General features: G+C 58.3%; 2 protein-coding genes across 3 annotated transcripts in view; both read left to right on the forward strand.

The window, feature by feature from the left end:
- Positions 1 to 836: 836 nt before the first annotated feature.
- Positions 837 to 2370, forward strand: ARTN (artemin). Its single transcript, XM_027894851.1, has 3 exons — positions 837 to 988; positions 1109 to 1298; positions 1651 to 2370. Exons 1-3 carry the CDS (start codon positions 923 to 925, stop codon positions 2085 to 2087), a joined length of 693 nt encoding a protein of 230 aa, XP_027750652.1. The 5' UTR covers positions 837 to 922; the 3' UTR covers positions 2088 to 2370.
- Positions 2371 to 3398: 1028 nt separating this feature from the next.
- Positions 3399 to 18209, forward strand: part of IPO13 (importin 13) — a 30910-nt gene continuing 16099 nt past the window's right edge. For both annotated transcript variants that reach the window (XM_027892582.1, XM_027892578.1), the window contains exons 1-2: positions 3399 to 3519; positions 12410 to 13146. In XM_027892582.1, the coding sequence (XP_027748383.1) occupies positions 3445 to 3519; positions 12410 to 13146 (812 nt within the window). In that variant the 5' untranslated portion in view covers positions 3399 to 3444. The remainder of the gene's footprint in view (positions 3520 to 12409; positions 13147 to 18209) is intronic.

Raw genomic sequence — 18209 nt, forward strand, 5'->3', positions numbered from 1 at the left:
AGCAGATGGGCCAAGAAGGGTACAAGCCCCTTGGGGATCTGCATCTAGGATATTCTGGCTTTGGGCACTGAGGCACAGGAGCCTCCCTGCACCGCGGGAGGGCGCTGGGAAAGGAGGCGAACATGTGGCTGCAGACAGGGCCTCGCCCCAGCACCTCCTGGGGGACATTACTCCCCTGAGACTGTGCTTGCTGCTTTGCTGGGATGATGCACGGCAGGGATCCAGTTCCCCTCTGCATGTCAGGGCAGTGGATGCCGAGCAGCGGTGTTGGGGAGAATGACTACAGTGAGCCCAGCATGGTGATCCACACCCTGACATGTACCCATGGGACCTGTCTGCCTGTCCTGCCCCTCGAGACCCCACTCACCCAGGCTCCTCTGGGGTCGCATGTCCCAGCTCAGCTCAGGCAGCAGGCTGGGGAGCCAGCACAGGGCTGAGGGGTAGCTGCACCCGAGGACCCTGTGCTAATGGATTTGGAGTTTCCAAGGTCAGGCTCCCACTGCAAGCAAGAAAAACATTCCCAGGGAAGGGCCATGGGAAAGGGCCCCCCCCGGCAGTACTCCCAGCCCCAGCCACTGCCTCACAGCCCAGCTTGGCATCCCAGGCCGCTTGCACAAGGAGGTGGCTGCATTCCCCCCGAGGAGAGGTGCTGGACAAAGACTGGGTTGCCCCAGCTGCCCAATCTCTTGGAAAGGGTGTGCAGTGTGGTGAGGGTGCCTGGCTGTGCCAGGAGACGAGAGGGGTGAGGGTGGGTCATGCATGGGGTGCAGGAGGTTTTGTGGGGTTCTGGAGGGTGATGGAGGGGATTGCATGCTTGGAGAAGGCAGGAGAAGCATGTGCCAGCTCCCAGCCAGCCGGGTCGATACCCACCCTTATCCCTGCTGTGTGGGCACTGACCCCAACCTCTGCACTTGCAGCGAGCATGGACCAGCGACAGGGGCCACCAGAGCCGAGACCTGCAGGACCCACCACGCACCTGCAGCCCAAGGTGAGCCCAGGTCTGTCTGGCTGCAATGGCCGGGACCACACTTTCCCATCCCCAGCTCATGGAGCCTCATCCCTGGGACTGTGGTTGAGGCTCACTCAGCTGTGCTGTGCTTTGTTGCAGGAGGGGACACTGTGGGGGCTCCTCGCCATCCTGTCGCTGCTGGCTGGGCTGGCCACGGGCGCCCTGCGAACACCGCACTGCAACGAGACGCTGGACACAGCCCCTACACCACAGGGCATGGCCACTGCCAGCCCATCTGTGGAGGATGGTGTGGAGGTGCCACTCGCCGCTGCCTGGAGCCAGTTGTATGGTGCGTGTTGGGACAGGACCCCCAGCCTGGGCAGGGTAGTCCTGCAGATGGGGCATGGCCAGGCTGGGAGCTGCTGTGGGGACCCCCAGCCTGTGTGGGGCTGTGGCTGCACTTCGGGGCTGGGCTGAAGGGGGCTCAGCGGTGCGTGCTGGGGATGGCAGCAGAGCCCTAGAGATGAGAAAAGTCTTAGCTGGGCACCCACTCACCGCACTGCCTCTTGGGCACCCAGCCAGTGCCATGTGGGTGGTCAGGAGGGATCCATAGGTCACAGTGGGGGCAGGCAGGCTCAGCAGGCCCAGGAGGGCGATGGGTGCGGGATGGGTACTGATGGTGCTGTCTCCTCCACGTTCAGGGGAAAATGCGACGACGGGTCGTCCGGGCACCGCAGAGTTGGCGGAGGATCTGCTGCTGCGCGCTGAGCGCTCACCGCCGGGCGCCGGCAAAGCCAAGAAGGGGGCGCGGAAACCCTCACGGGGCGCCCGCGGGCGCAACTGCCACATCCGCAACCTGATGGTGAAGGTGCGCGACCTGGGCCTGGGCTTCAACTCGGACGAGATCGTGCTCTTCAAGTACTGCAGTGGGTCCTGCCACCGGGCACGCAGCAACTACGACCTGACACTGGGCAGCCTGCTGCGGCAGCAGCTCATCACCCCGGGGCCACAGGAGCGGATCCTCAGCCACCCCTGCTGCCGGCCCACCCGCTATGAGGCTGTCTCCTTCATGGATGTGGAGAACACTTGGCAGACGGTGGAGAAGCTCTCAGCAGCCGAGTGCAGCTGTATTGGCTGAGGAGGGGGCCACTGGCTTGGCCTCAGCTCGACGCGTGCCGGCAGACTCCGGCTTGCCACATGCAGTGGCACCGGCGCTCAGAGGAAGGGTCTGGCAGAGGCCGGTGCCCCCGTTTTTACATGGCCACAAAGAGCCGAGGTGGGATGGAGCCATGACTGGGGTGTGGGCGGCCAAGCCCCTTCCTGCTCAGTGCCAAGCAGCTGGTGCCGACGGCTACATGGGATCCTGCCTGGGTGCACTGTGGCTCATCCCTGGGAGAGGAGCTGAGGGGAGTATGAAGCATCCCCACGACTCACTGGGTGGTCTGCCAGCCCATTGTCCACCAGCACCACTCCTCCACCCGTGCTTTAGAGGAGCTAGTGGGGGTCAAGTGTCATCCCAAGCTTCAGAGGGGGCAAAACCTTCCTGTCCCCTCAGGCACCCTGGGGTCAGTGGTGGCTGGAGTTGCCCTGCAGAGAAGAGGTGACCCTGAGGACAGGAGTGCAGCGGGGCCAGTGTGCACCAGTGTGGAGTGGGGGACCTGCACCTGGACCAGCAGCAGCCCCTGGTGTTCTGCAGGGTGGTGGGTCACAGGCACCCACTGGGACCCCCACCCCTGCCTGGCTCCCAAGGGGGTGGCAGGGTCCCTGCCGCTGCCCTGTGGTGCTGCGGCACTAAACTATTTATTACTCTAAATTATTTATTTATTGTTCTTGAGCAGCAGCTCCTATTTATGACTTTGGGCCCCCGGGGGGCCGGGTGTAATTTAACCCCAGCGCTGCAGCGAAGCCCTGGGCAGTGCCCCGTGCCTCCCGCTCCCCCCCTCCCCTCCCCTTTTCTATTATTTGTAAAATTTGAGGGATAAACTCTATTTTTGTACAGTCGCCTTTTCCTGTAGCAATAAAGCGATGGGCTGCGCGTCCGACCCCTCCGTGTGCCCGTGTTGGGGGACGGGGATGGGGGACGGGGCGGTGCCCCCGGGGGCGGTGGCAGCGGGAGGGTGGGGAGCGGGGCTCCCTTCGACCCCGCCCGCCCCGCGCGTGGGAGCGGCCCCGGTGCCCGGCAGGGGACGCGCGTGGGCCGGGACTACCGCTCCCGGCGTGCGGTGCGGCGCTGCGGCAGGGCCTGGGCTGCCCGGCCGCGCCTGCGGGGCCGCGGGGAGAGGCGAGGCGGGGCCGGAGGGGAGCGGGGCGGCGGGGCCGCTCGGGGAAGTCCCGCGGGGGCGCTTGCCGGCCAGACCGAGCCGCCCCGCGCCGCCCCGGTGCCACCGCCCCCGGCGGGGCGGGGAGGCGGGTCCCGCCGCGATGCGGCTGCCCCTGCGCCGCCGCTGTCGCCCGCCCGCCGCCGCCGCCGCCGCCTCCTGAGCGCCGCCGCAGCCATGGAGCGGAGGGCGGAGGCGCCGCCGCCGCCGCCGCCGCAGGGCCTCGACTTCACCGTGGAGAACGTGGAGAAGGTGAGCGAGCCCCGCCGGCCCGGCCGCGGCCGTGGCGGGGGTGGTGGCGGCGGGGCGGTGATGCTGCCGCGGGGGTGCGGGGGATGCGGCGCGGGGAGCCGGGGAGGGGTGGGGGGGGGCACCTGCTTGGCTGTGCCGGGCCCGGGGAGGACGGCGGGCGGCAGCCCCTGTCCCTGCCTTCCCCCCGGGGCGTGGGGCGGGAGGGGGAGCCGCCGGGGCAGCCCGGAGCGGGGAAAAGGATGGGGCAGGAACGAGAGCAGAAGGGAGGGGTTGTGTGTGTGTGTGTGTCTCCGGACGGCGTCCTCTAGGTCGCCAGCTGCAGCGCCGGGCAGGGAGAGCCCACGGGGTCTGGTCGTGGCTACAGAGCCAGCTGCATCGATGTGAAGCCCATTATCAGTGTCTCCATCAGGCAGGGAAGGGACTATTACCAGGTGCTGGGAATTGTTGAGTATTGCGGTTGGGATTTCAGGGAGCGGATGGCCCAGTGATGTCTTTCTAACCCTGCAATCCAGCCCCTTTGCTCCTACTGATGCTCACGGTCCTCCAAAGCAGTTGCAGGGCAACGGGAGCGAGGCTGCGATTGCTGAGATCTGGGATCCAGGGAATAGCCAAGGCAAACCAAGGCCTTCTGGCATTACGCTGCTGCTGGGGTGAGCCCTGAGCAGCTGCCCTGTGACCTGAAGTTCATCACAGAGACCAAGCAGGGCACCCCAGTGAGCACACCGGGAAGGCAGCTGAGCATAAACATTCCCTTGGCCACCTTGGAGGTGATGGGGGCAGGGCAGCAGAGGATGCATCCCTGAAGGGCAAACAGCAAGAAATTGCATCCACTTACCCTGTAGCCAGACATCTGACAGACATCCATAGCTCTGTCCTCAGACAGCTGGTGGGAATCCCAGTGTCCTCGTTTTTCCTCTATAAGAATAGACTGAGATCCTTGCCAAAGCAATGCTTATAGGCGTGATGGTGGGCACATAGAATCACGGAATCATTTAGATTGGAAAGGACCTTTCAGATCATCGTGTTCAACCATTAATGCAGCCCTGCCAAGTCCACCACTAAACCGCGTCCCCACAACACATTTCACTCATGTCCCTCCCCAGTAGGTTGCCTGACCTGGCTGGAGGTGTTGGGTCGGGGATGTCAGGTTTGTAACTGGGCACTGGTTGCCTTTGTGGCTGCAGGTGAGACACAGCCCACCTCTTCCAGGGAGATAGAGCATGTCCAGAGGGATTAACTGATGTCTGTAAAATGGTACATTCATGCAACCTCCTGCAGCTTATTCTGCATATATCCAGGGCTTCTGGATGATTTTGCCTCTGACTTCCTTTCTCCTCGTCACACACAAACCGCTCCTTTGTTTGCACCAACAATGAAGCGCACACTTGCCCGGCAAGGGTGGGCAGTGCCAGCGTGGGGGGCACCCGGTGCTGGCTGGGCGAGGTGGGGCTATGCCGACACGCAGCTTGTCCTTGCCAAGCTGTTCAGGATTTAGTCTCCTGCTGCCTGGGAGGAGGCAGAGATGCCCTCTAGGATGCTTCATCTCCCCTCCCCCAGCCCGTTCGGCCTCTCTGGGTTTCTGCAGGCTTTGCCACCTCAGTGGTGTCCCCTGAAGGTGCAGCTGTGGACCTCGGTGGGACTCTGAGCTGCTGGCAGGGGGCAGCAGGGGAAGAAATGCGGGGTGAGATCAGAAAAAACCCCAGAGGTTCAGGGCTCAGAGCCCTACTGTGTCAGTCTTTTCCGGGGAAGGCTGTGGGATGTTTCTGGTACAAAGCGAAGGAAAGGTGGGCTTTGCTGGGGGCAGGGTTGGTGGGAGGCAGGTGGGTAGAGCTGCTTTGTCAGAGGTGATGCTGAGATAAATGACGCTTCTACTGGCCTGGGCTCTTCCACCTGCCAGGTTTTGTGCATGGCACTATTAATAACACTGAATAGTGATTAAAGTCAGGGTCTGACTCCACTCTGAGTCAGTTAGTGCTAAGTGCTGGTGTTAGGAACAGCATGAGGAGCTGGTTATCTCTTAAATCAGAGGGTCAAAGCCTTTTCCAGGACTCCTGCATGGAAGTGGAAGTCATCATGTGTAGCAGTTGTAGCCAGGGCAGCCTCTGGCAAGACCATGCCTGTCACACTCTTCTGATGGTTTTTGTGGAGAGGATTCATGTCCCTGGAAGACCCTTTTGTACCCCTGCCGTTGTTTATTATTATGCAGTGGGCTGGGCGAATGCCCCCCCAGTTTTGCAGAGCTCTGGGTCCCTGCATAGCTAAAGAATATCATTGCTGTGTTTGTCCTGCATAACCTGTGCCAGAGAGAGACAGTTAGATCCCTCCAGCTGTGCCCAGTGGTTTCAGGGAGGCAGGAGGGTGCGAGTGCTGGAGGCAGGGCCAGCTGACAGGTCTGAAAGCCTGCGGGCAGCAAGCAGGCAACTGCCTTTGTTCCTGAGGAGGTGCCAGGTTCAGGTGCTGCACTTCAGGAGCCATCTGAAAGTTGCTCCCTGTATTTTTTTGCTCCTTTTTTCCATAAGGAGCTCTCCCGTGACAGCGGGAAGGAGCAGGGCTGTTCTGAGGCTGAGCTGTTGTGGTACAGTTACTGTGTCAGCGTCCCCCCCAGTCCCAGCCGAGGGCTGCTCATCTGCTTTTTGTTTTCTTCTGAGCCTGACCTAGATGCTGCTCTGGCTTCAGCACAGCTAGAGAAGGCTGCTGTGGCCATGCTGCCTGGACCTGCTGCGAGTCGGCAGCTCTGGGCTGGCTCTGCTGCCCCTGCACCTGCTGCTGAGTGGGGCTCTGCTGCTGCATTTGGAGGGATAGGAGAAAAGGGAAGTCTGGGAAAGCCAAGGGCTTCAGGCTGTGAGGATGCTCAGCCTCCCATTGCCTAAACGGTGCAATCTGGTCTGTGACCTGCATGTGCCTTTGTGTGCCCAGGAGCTGTCCCCAGTGTGACTGACAGCCTGGTGCTGGGCTGATGAATCCTGCCCCGGTGAAGATGGATTGCAGATGTTCGGTCCCTGCTGGCTGAGTCCATCTCAGAGGAGCAGTGCACAAGCAAGGCTTGTGCCCTGAAATTTTGGTCTCCCTTGGGTCTTGGTTAGCAGCACCTAACACTGCAATATCAGACAGAAGAAGAATGCAAGACCCTCTTCACCTGTTCTTAGTGCACTTGGATCTGCTTTGGCAAAAAGGCTCTTTTTGAATTAAGCAAAAAAGCAGTGCCATTCCTCCGTAAATTTTCCAAGTGCCTGCTCTCGCCCTCTCTTTTTTTGTCTGATTCCTTCCAGGTCTTTCCTCCCTTGGCCTGCCTCTCATCCTCTGGGGCATTTGTAATATTCGCTGACGTCTTTTCCCTAGCACATTAGTGGTCTGGCATCTCTGGGCCTTCCAGATTGCCGTGTGCCTCTCTGGAGATGCCTGATGAATGCACAGAGTCTCTCCGGCAGGGTGGGTAGGCGGGGTGTCATGGAGCTGACATCCGGAGCCTACTGCGATGGGAGAGGGATGGCTTTGATCACTGCTCCTCGGAGATGCTGAGCCTCGGGGATGTGGCAGCTGCTGGGGCTGCCTTCCACCCGGGAGGATGGGGAGGAGAAGCCCAAGTGCATCTGCTTTCTTCGGGTTATTGCCTGTCTTCAGAAACCTGATCAAGAGAATTACAAATACTTGAGGGTGGGGGAATGCCATCCACTGTCTGGTGCACTGCTGGCACAGCGGCTTGACCGCTTATTCCTTGGAGGCAGCCCGTGTATGTGAGATGTGGCAGCTGTGCTGGGAATGATAAGCTGGGGGCCTTAGGGGGGGAGATTCTTGCAAAATTGAGGGAAGCTGCTTTTCACCAACAAGGGAGTCACCTTGTTTCATGTTTAAGCAGATCTTCCTGCAGAAGCAGATTCCACCCAGAGCTAACCTTGGCTGAACACATGGCTGCTTCCTGTGGTGTGATGGTGATGGGATGAGAGGGCAGCACCTTGTTTTGCCAGGGCTTGGCTGAGCTCTACGAGGGCCATCGCTCAGCTCTGATGCATTATGGAGCAGGAGTGGGTGTGATTGGTGCCTGGGCACCAGCAGCGACTCCTCTCTAAATGCTTGTGTGCTCCATCACTGAAGTGAGGGGCAGAAACACGGGATGGTGGGAAGGGGTGTTCGGCTCACCATTGCAACTCATCCTGGGCTCTGCGTTCCCAGAGCTCCTCTCTGGTCCTGCTCACCCTTTGCTTGTTCAGACCCCTGCCCACCCTTACTGAGAGTGCAAGTGTCTCCCACAGCCCCCATCCCTGCTCTGCAGAGAGCTGATGGCAGTGAAGCAGGGAGAGGGATGTCGAAGCTGCCGAGCTGTGTCTGGGCTTGCAGCCTCTTCTGGACAGCAAAGGACTTGGTGTGGGCAAGCTGGGCCCAAAGACGGGCTTCAGAGTGAGAGCACCTTTTATTAAGAGCGAGGAGAAAACCCCCATCCTTTGGGACTGCTGGCAAAATGCGGGTCCTTGAACAGGAGCAGCGCGCCTGGCAGCACACGCCCGGCTTTATTTTGCATCCATTTGCTATCCTCGGCAGGCTGCCGCCTTCCCGGGGTGCTGGCTGCTCAGCCTGTCCCACTGGGGCCGGGGGGGCCGTCTGCTGAGGGCAGGGGAGGCAGGGATGATGTTCCCTTCGCTTGGCAGAGCCAGGGTAATGGCTGTGCCGTTGCAGGCCTGGAGCGCTGGCGGTGCGAGTGCGCTCAGCTAGAAAGGACAGCGAGAGACTGCGGCGGGAGACATGCGGGAGTGCTGCTGGAAGGAGGCTGGTGGTTGCCACTGCTGCCCCTGCCATGCCATGGCTGTGGGCACAGGGCGTGGAGCAGAGCAGGAGTATGTTTTGCAGCTTGCTGTTTCCCCAGCTGGGATGCAGGCCTGATCGGGGCTGTACCTGCTGTCAGCTCTGCGTGCTCAACCAGACTGGCCCTTGGAGGGTATCTCCCCATGGAGCTCCCAAGAACAGCAGGCAGCACACTCCTGTCCTGTGGGGTCAGAGCTGTGTGTCTGGGGCTCCTCGTGGCATCCTATAATGGCACAGACACAACACCTGTCTGCAGGCCACCCCATATTAATGTATTTAGGCAGTGCAGTCGGGGGCAGAGCCTGCTGGCACTGGGCTCCCTGCAGAAGCTCTGAGGGCTGAGGGCTGGGCTCATACAAGATCCTTTTCCCTTGCAATGCCTGAGTGAAATCTAAGATCAGGTGCCTCTGCTTGGCTGTAACGCTCCTTGGACTGCTCCCCCACCCCGTCCCAGAAGAACCATCACGGGACCTCTGACCCAAGTCTTCTGGGCAAGCTGTCCTGCTCCAAGGCATCTTATTTGAGGGGCTGATGCTGCTCCAATGATTAAAGCCTGACCGAGGCTTTGGCCCCAGCTTTTTTGAGCAGGGAAGAGCCATCATAATAAGCCTGAATTATCCTCAGCCAAGCAGAGCTGATGTTGGAGAAAGCTCCTTCCCTGGCCAAAGGGCATAGCTGACAGCCGGGCTGTTTACCAGCTCTCACGTTACAGGTCTAATTACAGAGGAGGCAGGTCTGGTGTCAGCCACCCGTTCAAATGGAATCCACAAAGCCTCCCTGTTAGATGTCACTGCCCAATTTCATGCCTTCTGCTTCTCCTTCTTGGTGCTAATGAGTTCCCCTTGTCATCTCCAGTGCTTCCTGATGGGCCTCAGGGTGTTGGCTGGTGTGGTCATGTCAAAGTTCAACAGCAGCCGGTGCTGGTGCCTGCCCCTGGCGTGAGGGCAGTCAGTGTCTTTCCTTGCTGGGGAGGAGCATGTTCAGGTGCTCTTCAGCAGGGCACAGTGCCTTGCAGCCCTCAGCAGAGCGTGGTACTCGGCCAAATGCACGTGGCAGGCCAAGGAGAGAGCCTAGTCTGCTGCTCCCAAGGGTTTCTTCTGCTGCTTTGAGATGGGTTAGGATGGTCCTAGTATTCCTACTCATCAGTGGAGGTCCTCTGGAAGGCTCTCCCATGTTGTGTAGAGCACCATGTGGGATGTGCTGTTGGTAGCCCTGGGGCCTGTGCTGCCTTTCCCTTCTCTGCCTTGGTGTCCTGCATGCAGGTAGGAGCAGTCATGCTTCTTTCAGGAACCACCACAACTGGTCCCCTCTCAGGCAGGGTGCTTGAGGAAGGAGGCTGAGAAAGTCAGCAGCTGCTTTTTTTCCAGAATATTCTTCTGACTTCCGACAGCTTGCATCGTGAGGCTTCAGCATCAGCTTTGCTTCCATCCTCTGAATATCTTCTTGTAGTTGGTAGACTTTTTTCATCTCACCACTCACCTTCTTTTCCTGAGGTGCTGAGCAGTGGAGGCTCCGGCACATGTCCTTGGGGGCCTTTGCTGGAAACCTCCCCAGAGCCTCCCTGCAGGAAGAGAGGGAGGAGTGGGCCTCTGGGATGGTGTTGCTGGGCGTGGATTTCTCAGGAGAGCTCACTGGTGACCGTGGGCACTGTGCACAGGGTGGAACATGAGGGGTGCAGGCAAGGTGCTGGGGTGGTGGTGGGAAGGCTGTCCCCATGGCTAGAAAGCTGACCCTGCCTGGGAAGGGGTCTTGCAACCCAATTTGCAGCTGGGGAGCTTGTGGGTCAGAAACCCAGTGCTGGAGGCCAGGTCCATCCTCCATACATGGTGAGGTCCGTGTTTTGCAAACCTTGTGCCAGTTTAGAGGTTGGGGCTCCTGTGGTACGTGTTCACATTGTGCCTCGTAATGTACGATGCGTATGGATTTTTTTTCTCTCCACATTTTTTAAAGTGTTAGCACTATTCAAAATAGAAGAAATAGATTCATTAGGAAACGCCTGGAGGCATAAAAAGAGAGGCTGGGAAGAGGTAGGGAGGGGTCCCGGGCTAGGGAGCAGGCACTGCTGCCGGCCTTTGCACCTTGTGAAGGTGCCCAGCAAGCGGGGAAGGGAAAGAGTGGGTTGTCAACCGTTCTGGGAATCACAAGTGAGATTTATTTGGGGAAAAAAAAAGCAGCAAGCTCCGATGGGAACAAGTAAGAGACTGAGCCAGTAATGATTGGGAGCTCCAGCTTCAGCCCTGCTGCAGGATGACTCAGTCCTTAGCACAAGAGCAGGGGTAGGAGCCAAGTTCCTGCCCCCAGGAGTGGTTGTACTTTTAGCACATCTGCAGCTACCGGTCTAGAGTGAAGTAAATTGTTGCTGTGCCAGGAGGGGATGACAGTGGTTACCTCTGCCCCAGCAGCTGAGCGATGCCTCATGCTGAAGTCTGAGATAGCTGAGAGCAGAGTACAGGCCTGGATAGCTGCTGGAGAGCTCGTGGGCTCCCCTTGGCTGCTCTGCTGGGACAGATTTACCTCTCCCAGTGTCTTGCTTATCTAGGGTTAACCTTTTCTGTGTCAAGATATGTCTCTTAGTGGGTCAGACGCTGTCCCTCTGCAGCCCCTGTTGGCTGGCTCCGTCTCCTACGACGTACTTTGTAACCTCTTTCTTTCTGACAAAGAGGTTATCCTCATTTTCCTCTGTCACAAAGTCTTGAACAGAGGTGTTTCAAATTATGGCCCAGGCAATGCCGACTGTGTAAGGTTCCTGCCATTTTGTCCTGCTCTTTGGTCTCATTCTGGGAAGCAGCAGGAGGGAGGCACAAGCACTTACTGGGGAAGCTTGTTCCTGTGCCCCAAGCTGCCAGCTCTGCATGCTTAAAAATAGGGTTTAAATCCTCTCCTGGGTACAAGAGCCACACAAGAATTTCACAGAGCTTTTTAGGGGGGAGGAGGAGGATATTTGAGACCTGGAGCCAGGGTGGGGACACAAAAAAAAAGTCCTCTGCACCTGCTGGAACCATCCTCTGATTTGCTGGTGGGGTGCAGTGGGTGCCTGATTGCCTGACAGATGCCATGGATTTTCCTTGCTCCTGGCATGTGCAGTCAGCGATTCGAAATGAAACGTGCTGTGCCAGGCAGAAAACCTCGCTGATGGAAGATGGAGTTCAGGCAAGGGGTAGTTACTCTTCCCCTCCATGTGCAAGGACGTTACTGGTTACCAGTTGCACCCACTCAGGATAAGTAGCTAGTTACTATTGGGCTTCAGATCTGTGTAACCTTCCTCTGCCAATAATGCCTTGCAGCCTGTGGGAGGCTGTTCATGTGGATCTGAGCTCTGGAAAGCAGTAAGTAGATCTCCCAGAGCTGTGGGAGCAGGTAAGTGATGTTTCCCTTTTCCATATGGAGGGACAAACGGAGTGGCCCTGGACTGTCACAAGAGATGGTGGCAGAGGCAGGGTTAGATGCTGGCCCTCCTGGCTCAGCTGTAATCAGATGGGTTTGGGAATATTTCAGAGGACTTCATGCAGGGATTAATCCCTGAGCTTAGTGACTGTGGGTTTCCAGGAGTCTGTACAACCTGACAGACAAAGATCTGCAGAGGTTCTTGCATTCCTTGGGCTCACAGATGCGAGTTTTGGACCACAGGTGCTCCCTGAGAGCCAGTGCATCCACAGCACCTTTCAGAGAGCAGGTGTGGATGGAAGCCAGGAATGCTGGTCTGCCATGTCCCTTACAGCCCTTATGTGGCAGAGGGTTCCTGTGCCCACCCCATTGATGGCACATCAGCGGGGAAGCATGCAGATTCGGCATGAGTGAAGGTGAAGGTGGGAAATGACTTAGGAAAAGAAATTTCCAGAGTGAAGCATGAGAGGAGGGGAAGAACACTTTGCAGGTCCTCTCCTGCTGCCAGATCACTCTCACTTCACTGAGAGTCTGAGGAGGGAGGCCAGCTAACACAGGCTGCTGTGGGGAGGGGGGCTGGCTTTACAGGACAGCCTGAGCAGTGGCCTCCACTCCATCCCAGTGAGCCTCCCCTGTGAGCATTCCCCAGGCAGGACAGGCCATGTTGGTGCTCCTTGGCTGCTCTAGGGTGCTTGCCTCTCTCTTCCAGGCTCTCCATCAGCTGTATTATGACCCAAACATCGAGAACAAGAACTTGGCTCAGAAATGGCTTATGCAGGCACAGGTGTCCCCCCAGGCGTGGCACTTCAGCTGGCTGCTCCTCCACATGGACAAGGTGCCCGAGATCCAGTACTTTGGTGCCAGCGCTCTCCACATCAAAATCTCCCGTTACTGGAACGACATCCCTGCTGACCAGTACGAGAGCCTCAAGTCGCAGCTCTTCACCCACATCACCCGCTTCGCCAGCGGCTCCAAGATCGTGCTGACCCGGCTGTGTGTGGCGCTGGCCTCGCTGGCGCTCAGCATGATGCCGGACGCCTGGCCCTGCGCCGTGGCAGACATGGTGCGCATGTTCCAGGCGGAGGACTCCAACGTGGACGGGCGAGCGCGGTGCCTGGCGCTGCTGGAGCTGCTGACGGTGCTGCCCGAGGAGTTTCAGACCAGCCGCCTCCCGCAGTACCGCAAGGGGCAGGTACGGAGTGTCCTGGCGCAGGAGTGCGGCTCTGTCTTCCCTTTGCTGGAGCAGCTGCTGCAGCAGCAGGACTCCCCGGGTTTCATCAAGCAGAAGGTGTTGAAGTGCTTCTCCAGCTGGGTTCAGCTGGAGATCCCGCTGATGGACTGCGAGAACCTCATCCAGGCAGCTTTCACCTCTCTGCAGGACCCAGAGCTCTTCGACACGGCAGTGGAGGCTGTGGTCAATGCCATTTCCCAGCCCGATGCTCAGAGGTAAGGGCAGCCTCTCCTGTGTGCTGCAGGCTGGTGATCCTGGGCATCAGTGGGGGAACGGGGTGGGAAGGTGGGCCCCAGAGGTAATGATGACAGGGTTTAGAAGTGAGAGAACGTTAAAAAGCAGCTGGAGGCTATTGGTTTCTCATGGTTGGTCCTGGAAGGCTTTGCACTGTGGTAGTCTTGAGCAGCTGCAGCCCATGTCCACCCTCACCTCTCAAGCAGAGGAGGTTGCTCGCTTCGGGCCCCTCGTGTCAGATCCTGCATGAGCTGACCAGGGAGCAGCTGCCCCGGGAGCTGAGAGACCCTCCTCTGCCTTGTGCTGCTGGTCTAGCCAAGGAGCTGATTCGATGCAGAGATAATAAAACCAGATCTGTCGGTTTTCTCCCTCCTCCTGGCTCCAACAGCTTGTGCCAGCCAAGGACTCGTCCTCTGTCCGTGGCCATGGCTGGCCCCGAGCAGCTGAGCTGGGGCTGGGGCTGGGGCTGGGGCAGGTCCAGCTGGGGCTGCGCTGTGGGGCTCCGAGCTCGTCTGCCTGGCTGCGTTATCTGAGCGGCTGTCAGCTCTTGGGACCAGTGCCTGCAGAAGGACGGTACATCTCCGGTTCCCGTGGCCACATCCCTTCCTGGCTGCTTAGCAACCTTCCCCTGAAGAGGAGGGTTTCCTTGAAGGCCGAGCTGAGCCGCTGCCACTGTGCATCCCTGTGCATCGCTGCGCATCGCGCAGGCTCTGACCCTCTGCTGCTGCGGTTGTGAGCCCTGGTCCTCCTCTGGGTTTAGGGCAGGGGCATCCAGCATGTTCCCCACCTGTAGGGGCTGTCCTTTTCAGTGAAGTGGGTTTGCATCTGTAGGCTGCAAGTCCTGGTGCACAAAGGCACCCGTCAGGGTTTTAATGTGCTGCTGGGTGTGGGGAGGGTTTGCCTCACGTGCTAGCGTTCAGAAGAGGACAACAAGCCGCTTTTTCTTGTGCCTGGCAAAGGCTGAGGACCAGCCCAAATCCTTGTAGCAGGTTTGGTGCAGAAAATGAAAAGATGTGAGAAGGTCACCTGCAGTTCTGTAATGTTGGACTTTGTCTTCCTCCTTTCCATTTCCCTTGAGTCTCAGAAGTCCCATGGGTTCCATACCTGTGTGCAGGCACCTGTCCCTACAGCGCTGTTGTTTGGCCGCATTAAAAGGCTGAGTTTTCTGTTGGGCTTTCCAAGTGAGTTTTGCTGAGAAGTGTGACTGTCTATGGGGTTTCCTCTCTGCTCCTGTGCTGACCCTTCCACATGGTTTTTGGCTCTGTCTGGTCCTACCATGCTGGATGCTCCCTTACAGCATCATCAATGCTTGCTCTCCATGATTCTTCCCAAAGGCACCATCAGCCACGGCAGAGCACCCTCCTGTCCATAGCCATGCGGGCAGTGGCCAGGCCAGGGCAGGCAGCTGGCCTGAAAGGCTGCCCAGTGTGTAAGCCGGGTGCAGCCCCTGCCCCCGGGGTGTGGGGACAGCGGTGGCATTGTCACAGGGACGCCCTGCCAGGCGGCGTGTGGTGTCGGCTGCTTCCCAGCCCCGGTGGGCTCTCTCTGCCCCTTTGTCCCTTGTGTCCTCTATCCTGTGTTCCTCCTCCCGCTTCCCCTGGTACCGGCTGTCCCGCCCCTCTGGCTTTTGTTACTCAGCCAAAGTAGATCCAGCTCTTCCCAGAGCCCCCAGGGAGTCTCCTGACCTTTCTGTCTCTTATCTTGACAGTCTGGGAGATCCCTGCTGCGTTTCAGCTGCTCTCTTCCTCCGAGGTCTCTCGCCTTTGTTTCTGCAGGGCCCTTGGCTGCAGGTTCAGAGCATCCTCGGCATGGGCTGCTGGCATGGTCCTGTCCAGGGTTTTGTAGGGCATTGCTCTGTGAGAGGGTTATTCTTGGGCCTTGCTGCTTTTCCTTGGGTTCCCTTGAGTGTTTTGGACCTGTGTCTTTCCCCCCTTGCTCCCTCCCAGCTGTCTTCATTGGTGTTGCTGCAGAGGTGATCGTGCAGGTGTGCTGCTGCCACCAGCAGAAGGCTCAGTGGGTCATGAACTTGTCTCCTGATGCTGAGGGTTAGGTAGCCTGTGGGTCATCTTCGCAGGGGAGCACCACCTTGCAAGGCACCTCTCACGCTGCAGCACCTGTGTCAGGTGGAGAAGGGCAGGGGTGACCTCATGGGCAAGGACCACCTGGCCCTGGCGCTGCCTCACTCTTGGGTAAGTCGCCTGTGCTGGCAGCTCCCATTTCCCTGCTTGCAAGCAGCAGCAGGTAGTTTCCTCAGTTGCCTCAGAGGTGTTACTAGAGATGATGCCCCAGAGTTTTGTAGGAGCAAAGCGTTTGATCTCCTTACCTGGCAGACAAGTGGAAGCTGCGCCCAGAGAAGGGGGCATCCTGGGCATTGCTTGAGTCTGGATGCCACTCCTCTGTTAAGATATGATGTTCCTGAGAAGAAACCTTGGAGGCTGGACCAGGAGCTGTCACTGGAGCATTTCTGAACACACCTCTACTCTCGAGGGTGGTGGGAAGCTCCTGAGTCGCTGGAGGGGAGGAATGGAGATACTGTTGCATCTCATTTGCAGAGGAGAGGCTTGGGCTGGATTTTCCGTCTCATTTGAGGATTATCCCCTCAGCTAAGTGGGTCAGAGAGCCTGGCAGCGCGTGCTGCAGGGGGAGAGCTGGCGTGTGGCACTTGGCCATGCTCCTGTAGTGCAGTGGGTAGGGACCTAGAGGTACACATAGACATGGTGTATGCCTGTGGTGGGAGTTACAGAGCATGGATGTTGGACCCTGAGTTGCCTCTCTGAAAGCAGCAGGGTGTTGCTGCAGTGGTGGGGCTGGCAGGATTGCCTGGTATCCAGCCCATCCCTTTTCTGATTTTGGCACCTCGTGCTGAATTCCTGAAGAGGAATTTCACTTGAAGAGTTTTCCAAGAGCTTCATTAGAAACAGGTTTTTAATAAGATTGGGTTAGTATCTTATCAGGACATGATTCAGATTTTGGATTGGGAAGGATGAGATTGTCCCATATGAGCTGCCCATATCTCCCATCTGCAGGTTGTCCACTACACTGTGGTGTGGTTTGGGAAGGGTTGTGGGAAGAGCAGAAGGAGGTGCTGGTCCCATGGAGGGACCTGCAAATGCTGCAGTTCACTGGGCTTTGAGAAGGGGCCAGACAAACTCGGGAAAGCAAAAGTTGCTCAGCTGCTAAATATCAGGATAGCAAATCTTGCTCAGGAAGGCTAAGACAAATGGCTGGAGGGAAATACATGGGCAGGAGTCACCACATGACTGCCATGTTCATATACTCTTTCACAGGCATTCCCAGTTTTTAGCTGCTGGAAACAAGCTGCTCAGCTGGGCATCCAGGAGCTTGTCTGAGCTGGATGGTTTTGTCTTCCTCTGCCTGACACTGGGGTGCTGGGGGTGCAAAGTGGTGGCTGGCAGCAGGGATAGCAAATGCAGTGTCTGCCTCCTTGCCTGGGGCAAGCTCTGCATCTGGTCAGGGATGTGGCATTAGCTGGTCACTTGGGCTCAGTAGCAGCACTGACCTGGTAGGGTGACCTGGGCTCCCTCCTCCTGCTCTGTCTGACTTAACCATGGATCTTGGGTGACTGGTTAAAACAACTCACCGAGAGCAAACACCTCTCTCCTGGCTGGGGACCCTTGCATCCAAATTGCCCTTCCGTCTGCAGAGCAGTGAGCAGAGCAAGGTGGTGCTCAGGAGACATGGTTCACCCAAACATTTTCTAGAAGTCTTCAGTAACGTGGGATTGCAGCATGGAAGCAAATCCAGGTGGTTATTTCTGTTGGCTGAGCAGGGAGCCCAGAGGAACAGCTCAGGTCCAGGCATCTGCACTGTATTTCAAGGTAACCAGCAGAAGCAAGATCCTTGTCATAAACTCCTAAAGTCATAAAAAGATTCGTAGGGCATTGTGTGCCCAGTGCTGTGGAGGAAGGATGGCTTTACCCAACACTGGAGCAGTGTTGTTCCCTGTGCCTTTTTGTCTGGGCACTGCCCTGGCTCCCTTGGGCTGATCCTGCAAAGGGAGAGAAGCTGGTGAATTTCCAAATTCTCCATTATCACATCACTCCCACACTGCCACACACATCACTCACAGGTTATCAGAGGCTTAAAAATGGTTTACACAAGGATACCTGTCCCCTTGGCTGTCTGCTTTCCTCTGGGGGAGAGGGGTGAGAGGAGCGAGGGGAGGCTGAGCCCACACAGCAGAGAGGGGAAGCTGGGATGACCATTGGGACTGGAGACACCGTGTTCCTTCTGTGTTCTCTTGCTGACCCAGAGAGGAAGCTGCCACCACCAGCACGACTCTGTCCCTGCACTGATGGCACCAATGGCTTTGTTCTCTCCTAAGGCATCCACAGCCAGAGCCGCCCAGCTGCTCTGGGGTGGACGTGTGGCTGTCCTGTCAGCACTCACATCTCTTCCCCTCGGTGGGCACAGGAGAGCTGGCGTCGTGTGTGCCTCCCCCTCCAAGCATCCTTAGCCCCGCACCTGCGTGTGGGGGACAGGCAGGGAGCGCACGCTGCGGCTGCAGATAACACGCCTGGGCGGGCAGGGAAAAGGCAGGCTGCTCATCAGCCTCCGGCACGGCCTCTCTCCGGGGGCCCTGGGCTGCCTTTCACCTTGGCTGCCTCCTTCTCGTTGCCTTGGTTACCATCCCTTACAGGCAGCGGTGCGGAGGGGAGGCTGATGGCTGATGTGCGGGATGGGAGGTGGGAGGGCTGTGCCGCACTGGGCTGCGGCAGCCCGGGAGGGTGGGAGGGCAGCCGGGAGGGTGGGGGCCAGGGCTGTGCCAGGGGGCCAGCATTCTGCTTATGGAGGAGTCCCCCAGCGGTTCATCTGCCCACTTCAGCTACCCACTTCATCCCAGACACAGAGCACGGTCTGGATACACCCGGGCTGGAGGGTCTGTGATTTCCCACTGGCAGCTTGGGCTGCCTCTGTGCAGATCTGAGGAGTGCAGGACGTGAGCACGGGGAGATGAACCCCACAGGTCTGCCCTCTCTCACTGTCCTCCCGCTCCTCACTGAGGCTGCTGTGTGCAGGCACA

Source organism: Empidonax traillii, unplaced genomic scaffold (genome assembly GCF_003031625.1).
Source record: "Empidonax traillii isolate 1590-97213 ecotype Southwest subspecies unplaced genomic scaffold, ASM303162v1 scaffold15:size5535645, whole genome shotgun sequence".
NCBI classification, from domain to species: domain Eukaryota; kingdom Metazoa; phylum Chordata; class Aves; order Passeriformes; family Tyrannidae; genus Empidonax; species Empidonax traillii.

Bases quoted from the DNA above. Each gene is read 5' to 3' on its own strand.
- ARTN (XM_027894851.1), top strand. From the start codon at position 923: ATGGACCAGCGACAGGGGCCACCAGAGCCGAGACCTGCAGGACCCACC. The intron at 989-1,108 runs GTGAGCCCAGGT...GCTTTGTTGCAG, and splicing joins CCACGCACCTGCAGCCCAAG to GAGGGGACACTGTGGGGGCT. The intron at 1,299-1,650 runs GTGCGTGTTGGG...CTCCACGTTCAG, and splicing joins TGCCTGGAGCCAGTTGTATG to GGGAAAATGCGACGACGGGT.